The sequence below is a fragment of the Martes martes genome (assembly GCF_963455335.1).
Source record: "Martes martes genome assembly, chromosome: 10".
In the NCBI taxonomy this organism is placed as follows: domain Eukaryota; kingdom Metazoa; phylum Chordata; class Mammalia; order Carnivora; family Mustelidae; genus Martes; species Martes martes.
In genome coordinates this window covers 9,585,490-9,602,208 of record NC_137898.1, presented here as the reverse complement: position 1 = coordinate 9,602,208, position 16,719 = coordinate 9,585,490, and the positions used below count along the sequence as shown (strand labels likewise).

Here is a 16,719-nt window from a genome sequence, read left to right as displayed (position 1 = left end):
AGTCCCTGACCTGTGAGGTCCTGAGTGATCACAAGACCCGAAGCTTCCATTCTCGGGGGAGGCTGGGACCAGAAGGGAAAGGACTGGCTGGAGGCCATGCGGTGGTGGCAGCCAGATCCCTGCTCCTCACCCAACACTCCGCCAGCCCATCTCCTTCACTCCCTCAAGGGAAGGGCTGTTTCCCAGAACAAGATGTCCCCTGACACCATCATGTCAAATGTCAGACCACTCCCAAGAGGCCGGGCAGCTGGCCAGAGGGGTGGAGACGGTGGAGGGAGGCCTTGGGGAGCTGAGAGTCTGCTCAGCATGGTGGGTGGCCTGAGCATGTGCAGGGCCCTGGGGCCCGGAGGAGGGGTTGACAGAGCGGCCTGGGCTGTGCGTGGACCTGGAGCCCCCCAGCGGACCTGGCAAGTTGCTGAGGCATCCGGTGGGACACTCAGGAACGCTCTTAGTCCTTTGGGAGGAGTGAGGAGGCCTTTGGTGATGAGGGGCGGGGTGGAGGTGGCTGGCAGCCCTGGACTCCCGCTGCCCTTGGGAGTCGCCAACCACTGCTCCGGAGACAGTGCCTTGTACCAATCAGGACTCCTTCGCTGTCCCAGCTGCTCTGTCCCTGGAGAGATGTGCCCCTTTGGATGGGATGCAGCTTCTCGAAGAGACCCTGATCTGATGCCTGGCCTGGAAACGATAAGCTGTGTGACCCAGGGAGTGCCTACAACCTCTTCAGAAGACACTGAGGCCCAAGGGGAAGGCATGGCCCAGGTCTGGAACTCCGGGTTTCTCTTGGCTGCATTTGACGTTTCTGGTCAGACTAGCCCAAGCCAAATCACCCGGTTCAAGAGCAAGTGTCCAGGAGAATTAGGGACAGGTCCTGAGAGCTTGGAAAGGGCCAAGCGGAAGAGGCAGCCAGGCACTCCCAGACCTGCTGGGGCAGGGTGTATGTGTGTGTGTGTGTGCGCGCGCGTGTGTGTGTAAACCCCGTGAAAGGTCTGTGATCTGGCCTATCACATAACCCAGACCAGTCACTCAACATTACACGAAGGGCTGGCTCTTGTGAATCTGCTTTCCCACCACCTGTCCGGGATGCCCACAGGAGACTCTGTCCGTGCCGGTTAACGGAAGGAACAAATCAGCAAGTCCCGGCTGCCCGCAGCCCTTCTGCTTTTCCTCTGCGCTCAAGACTGCGCGTACAACAACAGGAGGGATCCCGGGTCTCTTGGAGGCTCCCCCGAGGCCCTTCCTTCCCTCCTTTTACAAAGCTGGCCCACATTGCCTAGATTTTTTTGCTTCGGGACTCTGGAAGAGAACTCCTGATGGAGAAGGGGAGCTTAGCTCAGGAGAGGGGCGATGACCTGTGTGCATGCGGGACAGAGTGGGACAAGGGCCAAGACGTCCCACCAGTGGATTTTAGGCAGTAAGGTGAGATCCAGATCGGGTGGCTACTTGAGGCCAGGCGGCTTCCCTAAGTGTCCTCTGAGCAAGTCACTAGGCCACCCCTGATTTGGAGAGGGAGCGCGCACTCCCCGAGGCCACCACCAGGGGCAGCGCGGAGCGGGGCCTGCCCCACAACGGTGCAGGTACTCCGGACGCCCCTAGGTGGCGTCCCAGGCTCAGCCTTCCCTAAGGCAGGGAGGTGCTGTCCCCAAGTAAGGGGTGTTGACATTTCCCCTAAGTGCACGAGCAATCAGGGTAACTGCAGGAACCGCCCTGGCTGCTCAGGAGGTAGAAGGAATGCCGAGCCAGGGCTCACATGGCACCCGGAGTCAGCAGCGTTTCCATAGGTGGCCACAGGAAGGGGGTCTCCCAGCAGAGGCAACAGCCCGGGCAAGGACCCTGAATGTGAGGTCTGCTCTAGACATACAGAGTGTGCCTTCAAGGCAGGAAGTACCTTTCAAGAAACAAACTGGGTCAAAGACAGCCTCCGGCTTGTCCCAGGTGAGAGCAGGTGGGGCCCCGGGGTGCTGGACTGCACGTGTGCATTTTTTAAAAGTTCTGAACCCTGTTGCCAAGCCCTATGCAAAGAACCTTCCACACAGCATCCCCTTTTACCTTCCATCACCCTAGGTCATCCTACCGCTCAGAGAGGTTGAATAACTTCCCACAAAGTCATATAGCCATGACCTCCGGCAAAGGCAGGTGATCCCACCACCCCACCAGGGTTTGCCTGACCAGAGTAGTGGGGGGTGGGAGTCGCATGGTGGGGGGGCAGGTGTCCCTTGGAAAGGACTGGATAAGACCTCCAGGACGTATGCCCCTTGACCTCCTGAAGAGAACCCAGCCCAGGACAATGGCAGCTCTGACAAAGGGAGGGGCGATCCTGTGGCAGATGTGGGGAGACTCCAGGTCCCCCTCCAGAAAGTCCCTCAGAGAAATCCTAGCTTCGAATTTCATTCTTTAAGCTGCTGATGCCATGCAGGCACCTGGTCCCACGCAGGCGTGCGAGAAAGCCTGTGTTCCCCCTTGGGGGCCACTGAGTGCAGTCAGGCTGCACCCCTACCAGCTGGATGCCAAGTGCGGGACCAGCGGGTGGTCCTAGGAGACCCCTCAACAAGGAGGCTGCGGGAGGAGGCCAGTGCACATCTGGGCCACGCTGGCTCCCCCTTCCTGTGCTCAGGGGGCATGTTGGACATGGCCTTCCGCCCTGAGCCCTGGTCTGCTGGACAGGCCCCGGTCCCACTGTGCAGACCCACTGTGCAGAGGAGTCAGGTGAGGGGAGCGCAACGTGACTGTCCGAGGTTGCTGGTGAGTGGGCAAAGAACAGGAAGGGAGGACCCAGGCCCACAGAGAGAGCTGAGCCTGGGGCAGCTGCCAGCTCACCAACCCCTGGCAGAGAGGATCTCTGAAAGCCACCATTCACGGGCACCCCCAGACGGCCATCTCCCAGCAGCCCGATGGCCCAAGGGCCCGACGCCTCTTAGGAAGTCTGGGGCAAACTCCAACCCCAAAAGCCTTATAGAGTCAATACTCCATCATGTATCTGGGTTTGTTTTTATATAAAAATAACAGTTTTCCCTAAATTTTTGCTCTAGGAAAACATGCCATGCTGCGTGGCTTTATGTACCATCCCCCGAGCCCTGGTCCTGTTTGGCCAAGAGCCATGGCCTTAGGGTTGCCAAGCACACAGGTGAGGGGGCTGAGGTGAGGACAGCAGATCCAGAAGGGTGGGCAGGGCCCCCGAGGCCAGGTGGGGAGGGGGGTGGACGTGTCAAGCCTGCCTGGGCCAGCTTGGTGGCAGCCGGGGCCCCGGGTGCTGCTCTCACTGGTGGAGGTAGGCTTCCAGCCAGACGTCGCCAGACTTCTTCAGTGACCTAGGAGACAGAGATGGGGGGGGGCGCTGTTGACTGCAAGATACTACCCCCAGCCCCCGGGAAAGTGAGGGTGAGTGAATGGACTTGTCCCCATTCCTCTGGGACAGGTCGCTAGGGTGGGGTTGGGGCATCCAGGTAACCGGGAGAGGAAGCTCCACTCTCATTCACTGGAGTAGAATCTAGACGTTGCCTGGGAACAGACGGGGCCCCAATGCCAAGTCCAGACCGCAGTCAGCACGGGCCCATCCCTCGTTCCCCCCACTCTCTCTTTGGTCACCTTCTGCTGGGCCCTGCGATCCCGGGACCCATTTGTAAGGCAACAGAGCAGACAGAGCAGCCAGAAGTAGCAACAACTCGCAGGGAAACTCTGTGCCCAGGGCAGGCGCTCAGAGCCCGGGGCCGGGAAGGGTGGTGCAGGAGAAGCCGCAGGAGGTCCAACCCCAGTAGGGAAGGAAGAGCCTCGGAGTCCAGGGAACAGGGTGCGGCGGAGCACAGAGGTCCAGAGCTCTGGCTGCGGGATCTGACCGCGGATCCCCCACGGCCAAGGCGACCTGTGGGGCCAACTACCCCATCCCTCGCCTGGACAGCTACAGGACCCTCTGCTCTGCTTCCTCCTGCTTCGAATCGAGCCCCGGTCAGGGCATCTCTCCAGAACCCCAGTCCTGCGTGTCCCTCCTCCACTCATGTCGGCACACGCTTGCCTCATGGCCTTGGCATGGCTGTTCCCTTGCCCCAGAGAGTCTCCCCCATCACACTTGTCCCCCTTGCCAGCCCTCCCCGCTCCTCCCCGTCCCGGCTCACATGGCCGCTTCTCAATACCGCCCTCCCTGTCACCCTATCAGAAACCCTCAAGTCCTACTGGCACTCCTGTCCCCTCACCCACCCCCATTCTTAGGTCTCATGGTTTTGTTTTGCCAAAGCGTATCTTCTCTTCCCGCCTGTTCTGCTCAGAGACAGGGATGCAGGACAGGGCCTGCGCCCACGACAGGTGCCCCCTAAACCCGGCAGTGTGAGAGAGCCCCGGGAAGGGAGGGAGGGCACAGGCTGAGGACAGAAAGGCTGATCGGAAAAGCCTCGAGTGCCAGCTCTTGAAGAGGGACCCGTGTGGGCTCTGAGAGCCAGGTGCCCCAGGAAGGCGCCCCAGGCGAGCTGCCGTGCACGGGGGGCCCTTACCCAATGATGTCCACCAGGGCGGTGAGGAAGGGCTTCACCTCGTAGTTGAGGCCGTGCTTGGCACACAGTGCCTTGACCAGCGGGGCCACCCTGCGGTAGTTGTGCCTCGGCATTGTGGGGAAGAGGCTGGTGGGGAGAGTGTGGGTTGGCACCTGAAGTGGGGGGTGCCAGAGGGAGTCCCCCCTACCCCACCCATCCCCTCCCAGGCCCCCAGGGAGTCCAGGGCTTATGTCTTGGTCTTCCTGGGGAAAGACTGGACACAGGGGCCCCTGGCCAGCCCCCCAGGCTCAGGACTCACTCCCACCCCCGTGGGGCCTCCAGGGCCCCACTCACTGGTGCTCGATCTGGAAGTTGAGGTGGCCGCTGAACCAGTCAATGAAGAGCGAGGGCTCCACGTTGCAGGTAGCCGCCAGCTGCCAGGAACAGGTGGGGCACCGGTGAGAGATGGGCACAGGGCCCTGCCCTGGGAGTCCCACCAGGGGCTAGCGGGGCCCCGGCCAGGCCACACCCCTGCAGCCCACCTGAGAGCTGGCCCAGTCCCGGTGCTTCTCGTGGCCAATCTCCTTGGGGATGTGGTTCATCTGCGTGATCCACACGAACCAGTGGCTCTCCAGGACCCTGAGAGGGGAGGCTCAGGCACTGCCCATGTCCAGCTCACCGCTTAGGATGATGCCTGGGCCTCGGCATCCTCACCTGTGCCCCGGGACTGCTGGAACCCCTCCCCCACCGGTGTCTGAAGAAGCTGAGCAAAGCAGGGGCCATGGCTCGGCGGAGCCCGGAGCAGCCCAGCTCACAAGGGTGGCCGTCCATGGGGCCGCTTGTAAGCCGGGCCACGGCCCCCAGACCTGCCGCCCCCAGGACCCTGCCACTCGTGCTCCTCAGCCACCCCAGGCAGGCAGCCCTGCTGTCCCCATACTGCAGATGGGGACGTGGAGGCTCTGAGCACGGAGGGCTGTGGCCAGGGTCCCCTGCCGCCTGCGTGTGGCCTCTCCAGCTCCCGGCCCTTCTGGGTCTGGCCGTACCTGACAGCAACGAAGAGGAGCAGGGCCCCAGGGAGGCCGTAGAAGGGGGCGTAGCACAGGAAGAAGCGGGAGTAGAAGCTGGCGGCCCACAGCAAGTCCTGCAGAGGAGGGGAGAGGAGCACAGAGGCCCTGAGGCAGCCGGGAGTGGGAGCTGGGGTCACCCACCCCTCCTGTTGGCTGTGCCTCAGCAAGGTTTTCTCAGCAAGGTAGAGGGCCAGGGTCCTGGCCCTCTAGGGCCCCAGCCTTGTGGGGCTAACTCTGGAGGAGAAGGTGTCATGGGGGGACCCCTCCCTGGGAGACACAGACCTGGCAGAGTCGGCCCAGGGGGTCCCCGTTTCCAGGTAGGACACCCTGACCCGGACAGACCCCCAGCACGGCCTATGCACACTTGCACGTGCACACCTCGTGCCCCGCCTCCTGCCACCACCGCCGGCTTCCCTGGGAGACCTGCACCGAGCCCCCCTCCGCTCCCCCCATCTCTGCTCACCGTCCACTGCATGCACACCAGCATGTACGCCAGATTTTCCACCTCAAAGTTCACCAGCGTGAGCAGCGGTGGGCCGACTGCAAGGGGGAACGGGGGGTCAGGAGGAACAGGGCTGGGCTGCCAAGCAGGAGAGGCCGAGGGAGTCGGGGAGCGAGGCGCTGTTATCCCAGGAACGCCTGTGCTACCGGGTGCCGGGCCCCTCCAGCTGGGTACCCAACCCCACGTCACCCACGAGCCTTCTGCAGGCCTGGGCCAGGTTCCCAGCCTCAAGCGGGCCTCCCCACCGACTGCCCCGTGCTCTAGGGCTCCGGAGCCCTGTGCTGTGAGTGCAGGAAGCAACTCTGAATGCTCAGGCAGAGGCTGCTGCTGGCGAGGGGAGAGTCAGCCCTGGCTGCAGGTGGTGGGGGCGGGGGTTGAGGGGATGGGGGGGGTTGAGGGGAGAGGGAGGACTGGGGCGGGAGAGGCCAGAAGGGGCCATAGGAGGGAGGCTTTAACAAGTGGGCCCCCGCCCTGGGAGGCGGCGGAAGCCACGGAGAGGGTCGGCAGGCCCGGCCCCGCTGTGCCCCACCTCAGGGCCAACACACGCCCACTCACTCAGGAAGAAGTACAGGTGCTGGCGATGGTACGGCAGGTACCGGCGCTTCTTCTTGCCGTACTGCGGAGACAGCGCGGACTGGGGGCTGGCCGGGGCCAAGGCAGCCCTAGGTTCCAGCCATTGGGCCCATCCCCCCCTCCCCGGCAGGCTGGCAAGTGGGGAAGGGGGGCCCCTTGAGCAGTGGCTCAGCCTGGATTTGGGGGGGGGCTTGGTCAGGGGCCAGGCCTGGGCCACAACAAGGGACTCAGTGGCCACAGTCCCTCCCCCCCACCCCCCACCACCAAGCCGCAGGGCCAGCGGGGTGAGTCCATATTCTCCCCCCGCACCTCAACGGACGACTCCCCCAGGAGGAAGACGGGCGCCACGGTCACATCTGGGTCTTTGTGGAAGATGTTGGGCTTGGCATGGTGCTGGAAGTGGCGGAAGTTCCACCAGTGGGCCGAGAAGCCCTGTAGGGGATGAAGGGAGCGCTCAGGGCCGGGACGAGGCCGGGCGCACCACCCCCCGCCTGCACACTCGGGCAGACCCGGGGAGACACCCCCAGCTCTGCCCCTGGCTCCCCACCGCCTGCCCCCACCCTCACCTTCAGCTGCCCCATCACAAACTGCTGGGCCACGTGGTTCCACTGGGACTTCCTGAAGACCGAGGTGTGGCCCAGGTCATGCTGCAGACACCAGCACTGAGCCTGGGGACCGAGGCGGGGTCAAGAGCCGGTGACCCAGGACCGGACACCCCAGGGTTCCCTCCCAGCTCCCAGGGCACCCCCACAGTTATTCCTGCACTTTAAGACCCTGTGGGCCGTCTTCCTCTTTTTGACAGATGAGGACAGCTGAGCGGCAGGAGGTCGGGGACTTGCAAGTCTCCCACCGAGCTCATTTAACGCGCAGCACACGCCTCTTGGGGACTCTGCGGCTCATTCATTCATGTATTCACTCAGCAAATACATCCAGAGTGCCCTCGGGTGCCAGGCCCTGTATCTACTAGATAGCTCGGGTGGCGGCGAGACAGCGCTGGAGTCACCTGGGAGGTGGCCAGGACAAGGGCGGCAAGGGTGCTGGGCACCCAGCCCGGGCCGAAGAGGTAGACGAGAAGCCAAGCGAGCACCTCCATGGCCAGGATGTGGCCCAGCAGGAGAGCGAAGAAGGCGGGCTTGGCCTCAAACAGCTCCATGTCCTCGGCCGCCTGGCGTAGGGCGCGGAAGTCCTCCACCAGCTGGGCCTGCCACGGTGGGAGGGCTGGTGGGCTACAGAAGCGAGGCCCCAGTGATCTCTGGGAGTCCCCCCACAGCGACCCATGCCGCAGCCAGTCCCGGGGCCAGGCCCATGGGGTGCAGCCGAAGGGACAGAGGGGACAGAGCACCAGCCCAGGGTCGCAGCTGGTGGCAAAAGCTGGTCCCACAGCAGGTGTGGGGCACATGAGAAGCAGAGAAAGCCAGAGCGGGGAAGACCCTTAAAGCCCAGTGTGTCCAAACCCTCAGTGTAGATGGGGATACTGGGCCCAGAGCAGGAAACACAGCAGCTGCTGCAGCCCAGCCAGCCCCACAACCCCGGGCTCCTGCAGGCGTCCCTCCACCTTCACCTTCGGCTACCTGCCCAGGAGGGGATGGCCCACCCAGCCTTGGCCCCCCGGGGCCCCCGGGAGGAATGTGGACGGAGCTACTACTGGTGATGCCCCCACCCCCCTAGCCCCCCGTTGGCGGCTTAGCCTCCACCAGGGCCCCGCTCACGTCCTGGGGTCCATCCTGGCTGGGCTCCTCTGGGGCCAGCTCTCCAATCAACAGGGGCTGCAGGAACTTGCGCACAAAATTGAGGTCCTGGTGGAAGGCGCGGAAGGCATCCTGAAGGAGAGCCAACAGTCAGGGGCACAGCCAGCCCGCTGCGGCGGCCCCCAGAGGCAGCAGGCAGACACCGGGCGGGAGGACCTGGGACGGAAGGGCAGGGCTCTGCGGATGGAGAGGCAGCTGGCAGTTCTGCGGTCACATAAACAGGGCCAAAGGGGTCAGCCTTGCCCACTGGCCTGGCTGAGTCCTCCCCCAGGACCTGGGTGTCCTGCTGGAAGCCAGGCTGCAGCTGCTTTCCCCAGCACTGGGGGGGGGGGGGGGGGGGCGGTGGGGAGGGGCTCGCCAAAACTCAGGCAAGGGCCACACAGACTGAGTTCTTAAGTTTGCAAGGAAGAGACTCAACACGACTAAGCTCATCTGATTTTAGAAGCAGAAGGAAAAAATATCATTTTTTAAAAAAAAGCAATTTAAATAAATATCGCGTATTCCCATGGCTCTCTGAAACCGCTGGGGATGGGGGGGGGGGCGCAATACAACAGGGGTTAGAGGCCAGAACAACAAAGCGCTAGGGACAGAGACCAGTGGGGAAGCCGGCCCAGGGGCTTCTGAAACGTGAGCAAACTGGACTGTACAACTGGGCTCCCTTAGCCTTTGCCGATCGAGTCCTGGTGCAACGGGCTCGTCCTTGCTCCCAGCTCTTCACTGGATTTTCGTCCCCGAACTCGCAGAGGCTATCTCTGAAGGAACTAGTCCTCACCACCAGGTGGCCCTGACCGGCAGGAACAAGCAGGGACGGGGGTGAGGGGTGTCCCCGCGGGGCCTGGGACAGGGGCCTGCTGGCTGCCAAAGGAAACAGCTCGGAAGAAGGCTGAGAATGGGGCCTCCCATTGTTCTCCTGCTAACAAGCCTTCCAGCTTCTGGGGGACGTTCAAACGGAAGGCTGGGCCCCTCTACTTGCTACTGGACATCCCTCGAGGTCCTGCGGGGAGGAAACATTTCAGGCCTCTCCAGCCCCCACTTAGAAGCCACACCTGCGGGATCCACCCCAGGGTCCCTTTTCCTGTTGCTTGCTGGCCCGGGGCAACCTAGAGACCTCTGGGGGGTGGGGGTGGGGCCCAGGAGGGTCCAGCTTCTGGAATAACCTAGGTCCTGGGGAAGGTGACTTGGGGCCCTTCCCTGAGCTCCTAAGCAGGGAGAGAGCTGTGTAGTGCAGACCTCCCCGCTCTCCGGGATGATCTTGAGTTCGGAGGGAGGAGGCGGAGGGGAGACGGGCCCCACAGGAAGCTGCCTGGCCCCGGGGCCTCCTGGGGAGCTGGGAGGGTAGACAGCTCTGGGGCTCAGCTGACCCCACTCACTGTGACCTTGAGCAAGTCTATCCTCCTGCAGGGACCAGGCCAAAGAGGGCAAGACTCCAGCGCCTTTCAGGCTCTGGACTCGGAGCATTCACTTGTTTCTTTTCTTAATTTACTCTTCTAGCCGTTTTTAAGTGTGCGTTTCAGTGGCGTCAGGCGCACTCACCCCGCTGGGCCACCATCGCCAGTGTCCACCTCCACCACCTTCTCATCTCCCCCGCCATGAAACTCGGACTCTCCCCGCCCCCCAGACCCCAGCAGCCACCACTCTGCGGTCTATAAATTCAACTACTCGAGGGACCTCTGATAAGAGGGATCAAACATATTTATTTGTCCTCTTGTGGCTGACCTGTCACTCAGCATCATGTCCTCAAGCTTCGTCCCTGTTGGAGCAGGTGTTGGCATTTCCTTCCTTTCCAAGGCTGATGAGCACGGACTCTGATTCCCTCTTGCTTCCTCTGAAACTCCCCCGGCTGCACATGGCTACGGCCCCAGGATTTCTTCACTCCTCTTTCAGCCCCTTCTTCTCCTCCATCCTGTGTTCTGGGGTCACCCTGGTGCCCACCAGACCCCCAGACCTCCCGAGGAGCCACAGGAGTTCCCTCCTGACGCCTTCCCTGGGTCCCGACTCACCCAGGCCAGGCTTGGGGATGCGCTGGGGGAGAGGACCACCTGAGGGACTTCCAGCCGGCTCTAGCCCCTGGCATGGCAGGGGCTGGTTAGACCCCGAAGGGCCAGTGAGAAAATCCCACAGCCCACAGACAAGGCTCCGGCTGATGGGGGACAGAATGCGCAGGGTGGTGGCCGGTCCGTGGGAAGCAGGTGGTCACCACTGATCCTGTTCCTTTTTTTTTTTTTTTTTAAGATTTTATTTATTTATTTGAGATGGGATGAGGAGAAAGGATCTGAAGTCGACGCCGCACAGGGTGGACCCCGATGCAGGGCTCGATCCCAGAAATAGGAGATCACGACCCGAGCTGAAACCAAGAGGACACCCAACAGACTGAGCCGCCCAGGTGCCCCGAGCTGTTCTTGTGCTCAGTCCCAACAAGGTGGGTCGCTGGCCTTGGGCCAAAGCCTGATGCACCAGCAGAGAGATAGCTTTTGCTGGAACACAGGCAGGGGCCGTGTGACCAGACCCTCTCTGGGCCACTGCTTAAGGACCCAGGGGCTGGGCAGAAGACTCAGAGAGGTCAAGCCGCTTACAAAGGTGACACAGCTCCATCTGATGGAGATTGGATTCTGATTGGATCAGAATGCAAAACTGTGCTTGGGGCCACTCAACAGCAGCCCCAGGGTGGCCACTCCTGGGTGGGGGTGGGGCGAGGCAGTGGGTCTCCTGGGCGGGGCAGTGAGGTGGAGAGTGGCTCTCACCACGAAGCTAGCCACCATCCCACAGAGCCAAGGACCTGGCTGCTTGGAGGCTGGACTGTGGGGCACAGGAGGGGGGTCCTGGCGCTTCTTGGGCTGTAATGCCTGAGTTTCAGGGCACTGTGGGGGGCCCCACCCTCCTCCACCCCTGTGCCCTGGGGAAACATCCTATGATCCTCCCCCACTGGCAGAGCAGGCGCTGGAGAGCAGGTGTGAGTAAGTGGACAAGAGTCCACAAGGCAGGGATAAGAACCATTTTACTGGAACAGAGGCTCGGAGTGGTAGGGACCCCCATCCAGGCCAGAGTCCATCATGGCCCAGTGGGGATTCCAACCCAAGTAGATCTGTGATATCCATGCTCTCCGAGCTCCTGCCCTGCCCCCACAGCTCCTGCTGAGCCCCCGGTAGCAGTAGGCCAACCGGCGGGAGTCGGGGGCTCCGTGCCAGGCTGCTGGGGACCAGCCATCATGAGCTGAGCTGTGAAGCCACAAAGAAGATCGCATGCCCCCCCCGCCATTTTGTATTTCCTCAACAGTACGGCAGAAACCACCAGTGCCCATCTCATGCGGCTGCCAGGAGGACAGGTAGAAGTGCACTGAGAAGGGCCTGGCATCCAGCTCCGGTGGAGCCCCCCCACTTGCCCGATGTGCCCTTCTCCCTGGGCCCACTGGGATTTAGTAGCCTCCCAGGGCGGGCCTGTGGGAGTGAGGCAGGGGAGTGGTGTGCACCCCAACATTCAAATCCTGGCCAGCCTGAAGCTGGAGAACATGGACACATAGTGGGGACAGGCAAGCATTTCTGGTCACTCCCCAAAGGTTTGGGAATGTTCCAGATCAGGAAGGGAATGGAGCAGGGCTGCTGGGGGCTCAAGTGGTCTGAGTCTGTCCATGCAGCCTCCTTAAGGCTCTGTTGAATTGTGACGATGGTGGGTAGGGGGGTAAGCCTGAAGGGATACCCCAGGAATCCCTCCGTCCCTCCTCTCCCTGGTGGGAAGATAAAGGAGGCCCTCATGCCCAGCCTGCGTGCTCCTTCCCACCCACCCCCGCGCCTGCCTCATCGGGGCCAGTGGGGAAGTAGTACCAGGGTCCCTGTTTTATAGACGAGGACACAAAGACACAGAAGCCAAAGGGCACACAGCTCTGAACATAGCCTGTGCAACCCCTACCCGTGCAGGCCAGCCCAGCGCAAGGACCAACCCTCCCAGAGAGCCACACCTGGTGCCCCCAGTGACTGGCCAGCGCCCACGTTAGGGCTCCGCCCAGCACCCTTGGCTTCACAAGTGTCCAGCACCCCAAAGGAGCCAGGCCCTCTGACACGTGGTCCTTTCTCAGCCACCGCGCCCCCCAGTTCCCTCCTCGAGCTCTGGCTCTCCCTAGCCACTTCATGGGAAAGCACAATGCTTGGGTGCCCTCGGGAAGAAACGCGGAGGGCCGCCAGGCCGGTGGGGCCACGAGCGTCCCTCCATCGGCACTGTGTTCCTGCCCAGCACGCCCCCAGGGCAGGAGCCAGGCACTGCAACTACCCTGGGAGGGAGCCTGCGTGGGTGGGGACCCTGCAGAAACCAAGGCAGTGCCCAGGGAGGTCACCCTTCATGCGGAGTCCCCGCAGGCGGCCGGCGTGCTGGGTGGGAGCAGTGTGGGCTCTGGAGCCAGGTCCTCTGTGTTCCTGGCCAGCCCCCTCTAAACCCACCCCCCAGAGCCTCCCGTCTGTCCCACCTCCCCCCAGCTCCAACCCAGACACAAGCCCCACTCTCCAAGCCCAAGGACCCAGGCCCTGCCCTTTGAGGGCTGCAAAAAGGTCCCTGCACGTCACCCACATCCAGCCTGTCTCCTCATCTGTGAAATGGGCCAACACACATACGTGCCTTGGATGGGTTGTTGTTCGAACACCCCCAAAGCTAACTCCTATACCACCCACCCACCCCACTCTGGTGCCCCTGGGCCCCCAGCAGCTCCTGCCTTCTGCCCTGGCCATGCCTGCCCTTCTGAGCCCAGGTGACTGGCCGCCTCTTCTGAGTGAGCTCACCTGGGAGAAGGTAGGTCCCCACTATCTCTTCCCTTAGCCTGCTGCCCTTCTCCTGGAGGGCTCTGCCTTCCCCTCCCCATTAGGGATCCTTTTAAATGTATCTCAGATTGCCCTGGCTTCCCCACTCTTCCCTCCAAGATCCCCTTAGAATAAAACCAAAGTGCTGCTTTCAGGGACACAGAAGAGCCAGCTCCCACCACCTCTGGACCTCACTGCCTGCCTCTTTCTCCTCTGCTCCACTCCAGCCCCGCTGACTTCCTTGCTGATTTCCTTGAGCACCTTCCCACCTCTGAGCCTCTGCTCTGGCTCGACCCTCTGCCAAGGAACTTCATTTTTGTGATGTTTCATTCGTGGCTGTATTTTTAGAGTTTGGAGCACAGTTTGGTGGCTGCGATATGCTCAGAGGATCTGCGGGTGGGTTTAATGAGTCAGTAAGTGAAGAATGAATGAATGGAAAAAAACCAGTTAAGTCACAGGGCAGCATGTGGTTAAGAGGATGGGCTACGGATTCACATCTCAGACCCTGCCACTGAATGTCAAGTCACTTTCCTTTTTTGAACCTCAGTTTTCCCATCTGTAAAGTGGGAAAAATCACTAAGAGCACCTGCCTCACATGGGAATCCTGAGGGTTAAAAGAGTATCTATAAAGCAAATGCTGAATTTGGAGCCCAGCACACAGTAGGTACTCGGTGCCCAGCCCTGGTATACCTCTGACCAGCAGCAGCCGGCCCTCACCCCTCCGTGGCTGGCTCCACTAGTCTCAAGCCGCCTCTGACTCTTAGGCAAACCTGGCTCGGGGCCCAGATCACTCTCCCCAGGGTACCCAGCTTTGTATCCCAGGATGGCCACAGGCTGACTTCATGGCACAGGAACTCTGGGAATTTCCTGGCAGGAAGGCTTCTGCTGCCTGGACATGAGAACAGCTGATGGGGCGGCTGGGGCTACTGAGGGGTAGCCGGGGGAAAACGGCCCTAGCAGGACGGCTATCCCACCCCTGCCGGGGGAACACAGCCCTAGCAGGACGGCTATCCCACCCCCACCTGTGCTCCAGGGCCTGGAATGGGGTGCCCAGGGCCTGGACTTGACCACACACAGCACTGGGCTGCTCATATCTGTCATCTGTGCTGTAGGCCCCGCAGAGACCAAGGTTGGGGTCCCCCACCCCCCCCAGGCACCTCAGAACCTCTTTGGCCCGAACAGCCCAGGTTATTTCTGGCAACTCTGGCCTGGTGTTTGGAGCCCTGCGAAAGCTAAGATGGCCTCAATGCAACTCCTTCCTGTCGCAGACGTGGACAGAGCCAGACAAGGCCGAGTGGCCCAGGGGCGGCTATGCCACGGCTAGTCCCCCGCCCTGTGTGGTCTGTAAAGCGTGCTCACACTTACCGGCCACACGTACCGACCAGGAGCGACTACGTGGCAGCCCCAGGGCCACAAAATTGAGAAGGCACAGTCCTGCCCACAGCCGGCTCACTGGCTGGCCCAGCTCTCCCCACTTTACAGATAAAGAAACTGAGGCTCAGAGGAGTAACACCTGGTTCAAGGTCAATGTGAGTCTCCGATGGGAGATCGCTTTTTGGAAATGGGAAACGGAACTTACTGGCGATTGAACCAACGCGAAAACTGTCAGATGGAGGTCTCGGGGTCGAGCGCTAACTGTCTGATGGGGTTCCCATGAGGGAGGCCCCCAGCACCAGCCTGGGCATCAAGCAGGAACAAGTAATTGAGAAATGCTCTGTGTCACCCTTCCTCTCAGCCGCGTCCATCCTGACCCTCAGCTCCAAGGTTGGGGTGGCCTTGAGCGGGGGCCAGCGCCCTGGCACTTCATCCCCACCCCCTCCCCCGGCAGAAACACACACGCGTACGACCACGCACACAAACGCGTACAGTGCTCATACGCATACAGGCCTGTGCGTGGTCGCGCACTTGTCGGCCCCCAGTCACCTTCAACGCCACGGCCACCACCTGGCCCACAGACAAGGCTTTCTGTCTTCCAGGAGGCTTCTGACTCTAAACCCTCAGGTTCTTGGGGTGGACGTAGGGAAGAGAGACCTTCTCCCTTATAGAGTCCATGGGGATTATCCAACCCAGCAGCCCTGGTAAACAGGGACACTGACCTCCTGGGACAGAACACACTTTCTTCTGCCGCTTAAGCGTTCTGCCAGTTAGGGATTCATCTCCTGACATCTGGAAGACTCCTGGTACCCTGAGTGGCCAGCCTAGAATTTTAGATGGTCAAGGCAGAGCATCGTGGCCTCGACTCCTCGTCTCGGGATGGGGCCTGCTGGACTCCAGGAAGGGGCTGGTGAGAAAGGGGGCTCCCCACAACAGGCTGTTCTACCACTGGACTCCAGCCAGACAGTCCGAGTGGACTGGGCCACATCCCTCCTTGGCAAGACATGTCTAGACATGGGCTGGGAAGGGGAAGTCAGGGTCCCCCAGGACCAGCCTATTCCTGGGATGACCGTGCTTCCCGAGGAGGCCCACCCAGCCTGGCTGGCAAAGTTCTCCCACGTGCAGCTGCCAGCCCAGGAGAGGTGAGTCACTGCCCCTCAGAGCAGTTTACAGCGGCTCTCAGGAAAGCCACAGACCTCTGGGCCCTGCCCAGGCTTTGCTGCCCAGCCCCCAGCCTCTGATGGCACATCCTTGCAGTCTGGGGGGGACCCCACCCTACCCCTGGCACTCAGCAAAAGGAACCTGGCATGGGGGACCCAGATCTGAGAGGAGAAGCTCAGGGCCCAGGGAGGGCTCCTTGGCCATGACACACCCACCTCTGAGAGCCCCTCACTCCTGCACACACCCGCTCCACCCAGCCCAGCCCTGCTCTATGGCCCAGCGTGCAGGTCCTCCATGCGGGGACGTGGCCTCCTTACTCCACATCGGGCCCTGGCTTGTCCATCCCAATTCTGGGTCCCAGAACGGGAGATCAAAAGTCAGCGAAGAGCAGAAAGGATGCCAGACCCCAAAAGTGGAGAGGGTCCCAGTGCCCACGACCAGGCCCCAGCGAGCGGCAGGCTCCACCCGGCCAGCGGTGGGCTTCCTTACCGTGGCGTCCTCAGCACCGTGGTGGCCAATGAGGCGGCTGCCCCCAGGGTGCCGCTGTGCCCAGCGGCTGATGTCGTAGACGCGACGCTCGATGACCAGCCACTTGTCGCCCGGCAGGTTGTGCTGGCGGATTTGCTCCCAGCGGAAGGTGGGCAGCGGCGCCCCCGGAGGCGCGGGCCCCTCGCCGGGCTCCCCGACGCCGCCCATGGCTGTGCGCGAATGCCCTCGGGCCCCCCGGTACCTTGGCAACGTCTGCCAGAGACCCCGAGGGGAGCGCGTCGCGGCCCCGGGGGCGTCCTCTGCCGCCACCGGCTCCTCCGCGGCCCCGCCCTGCCGCTGCGGCCGCCGTACGAGCGTGCGCCTGCCCGGCTCCAGGCGCAGGGAACTTTTCCCTCCCTTATAACCGCGCTGACAGCGCCCGCCTCGCCTCCTCCCCTCGCCCGGCCCCGCCGGCCCGCCCCGAGCCCGCTCCAATCCCCGCGCGGCGCCTCGGCCTCCATTGGCTGCGCCGCGCTCCGGGCCGGCGAGGGCGGTGTCCAGGCGGGCCCACCCCGGCCGCGGGGGCCG

The 16,719-nt window shown here is 62.3% G+C and overlaps 1 protein-coding gene across 4 annotated transcripts; it reads right to left on the bottom strand.

Moving 5' to 3' along the window:
- Positions 1–2,963: 2,963 nt before the first annotated feature.
- FADS3 (fatty acid desaturase 3) lies at positions 2,964–16,562 on the bottom strand. 4 transcript variants are annotated; one of them, XM_080817367.1, is made up of 12 exons: positions 16,153–16,562; positions 8,309–8,419; positions 7,603–7,800; positions 7,166–7,267; positions 6,909–7,031; positions 6,582–6,642; positions 5,988–6,064; positions 5,501–5,598; positions 5,000–5,096; positions 4,812–4,891; positions 4,479–4,604; positions 2,964–3,305 (listed from the first exon to the last, which is right to left on the bottom strand). In XM_080817367.1, exons 1-12 carry the CDS (start codon positions 16,357–16,359, stop codon positions 3,254–3,256), a joined length of 1,332 nt encoding a protein of 443 aa, XP_080673493.1. In that variant the 5' UTR covers positions 16,360–16,562; the 3' UTR covers positions 2,964–3,253. The 4 variants fall into 4 exon arrangements, with proteins under 4 accessions (XP_080673493.1, XP_080673494.1, XP_080673495.1 ...); XM_080817368.1 differs by having other exon boundaries at positions 7,687–7,800; positions 16,153–16,519; XM_080817369.1 differs by lacking the exon at positions 7,166–7,267 and having other exon boundaries at positions 16,153–16,519.
- Between the last annotated feature and the right edge of the window lie 157 nt (positions 16,563–16,719).

Bases quoted from the DNA above. Each gene is read 5' to 3' on its own strand.
- FADS3 (XM_080817367.1), bottom strand. From the start codon at position 16,359: ATGGGCGGCGTCGGGGAGCCCGGCGAGGGGCCCGCGCCTCCGGGGGCG. The intron at 7,801-8,308 runs GTGAGCGGGGCC...CCACCGTGGCAG, and splicing joins GCCAGGATGGACCCCAGGAC to GCCCAGCTGGTGGAGGACTT. The intron at 7,032-7,165 runs GTGAGGGTGGGG...CATCCCCTACAG, and splicing joins TTGTGATGGGGCAGCTGAAG to GGCTTCTCGGCCCACTGGTG.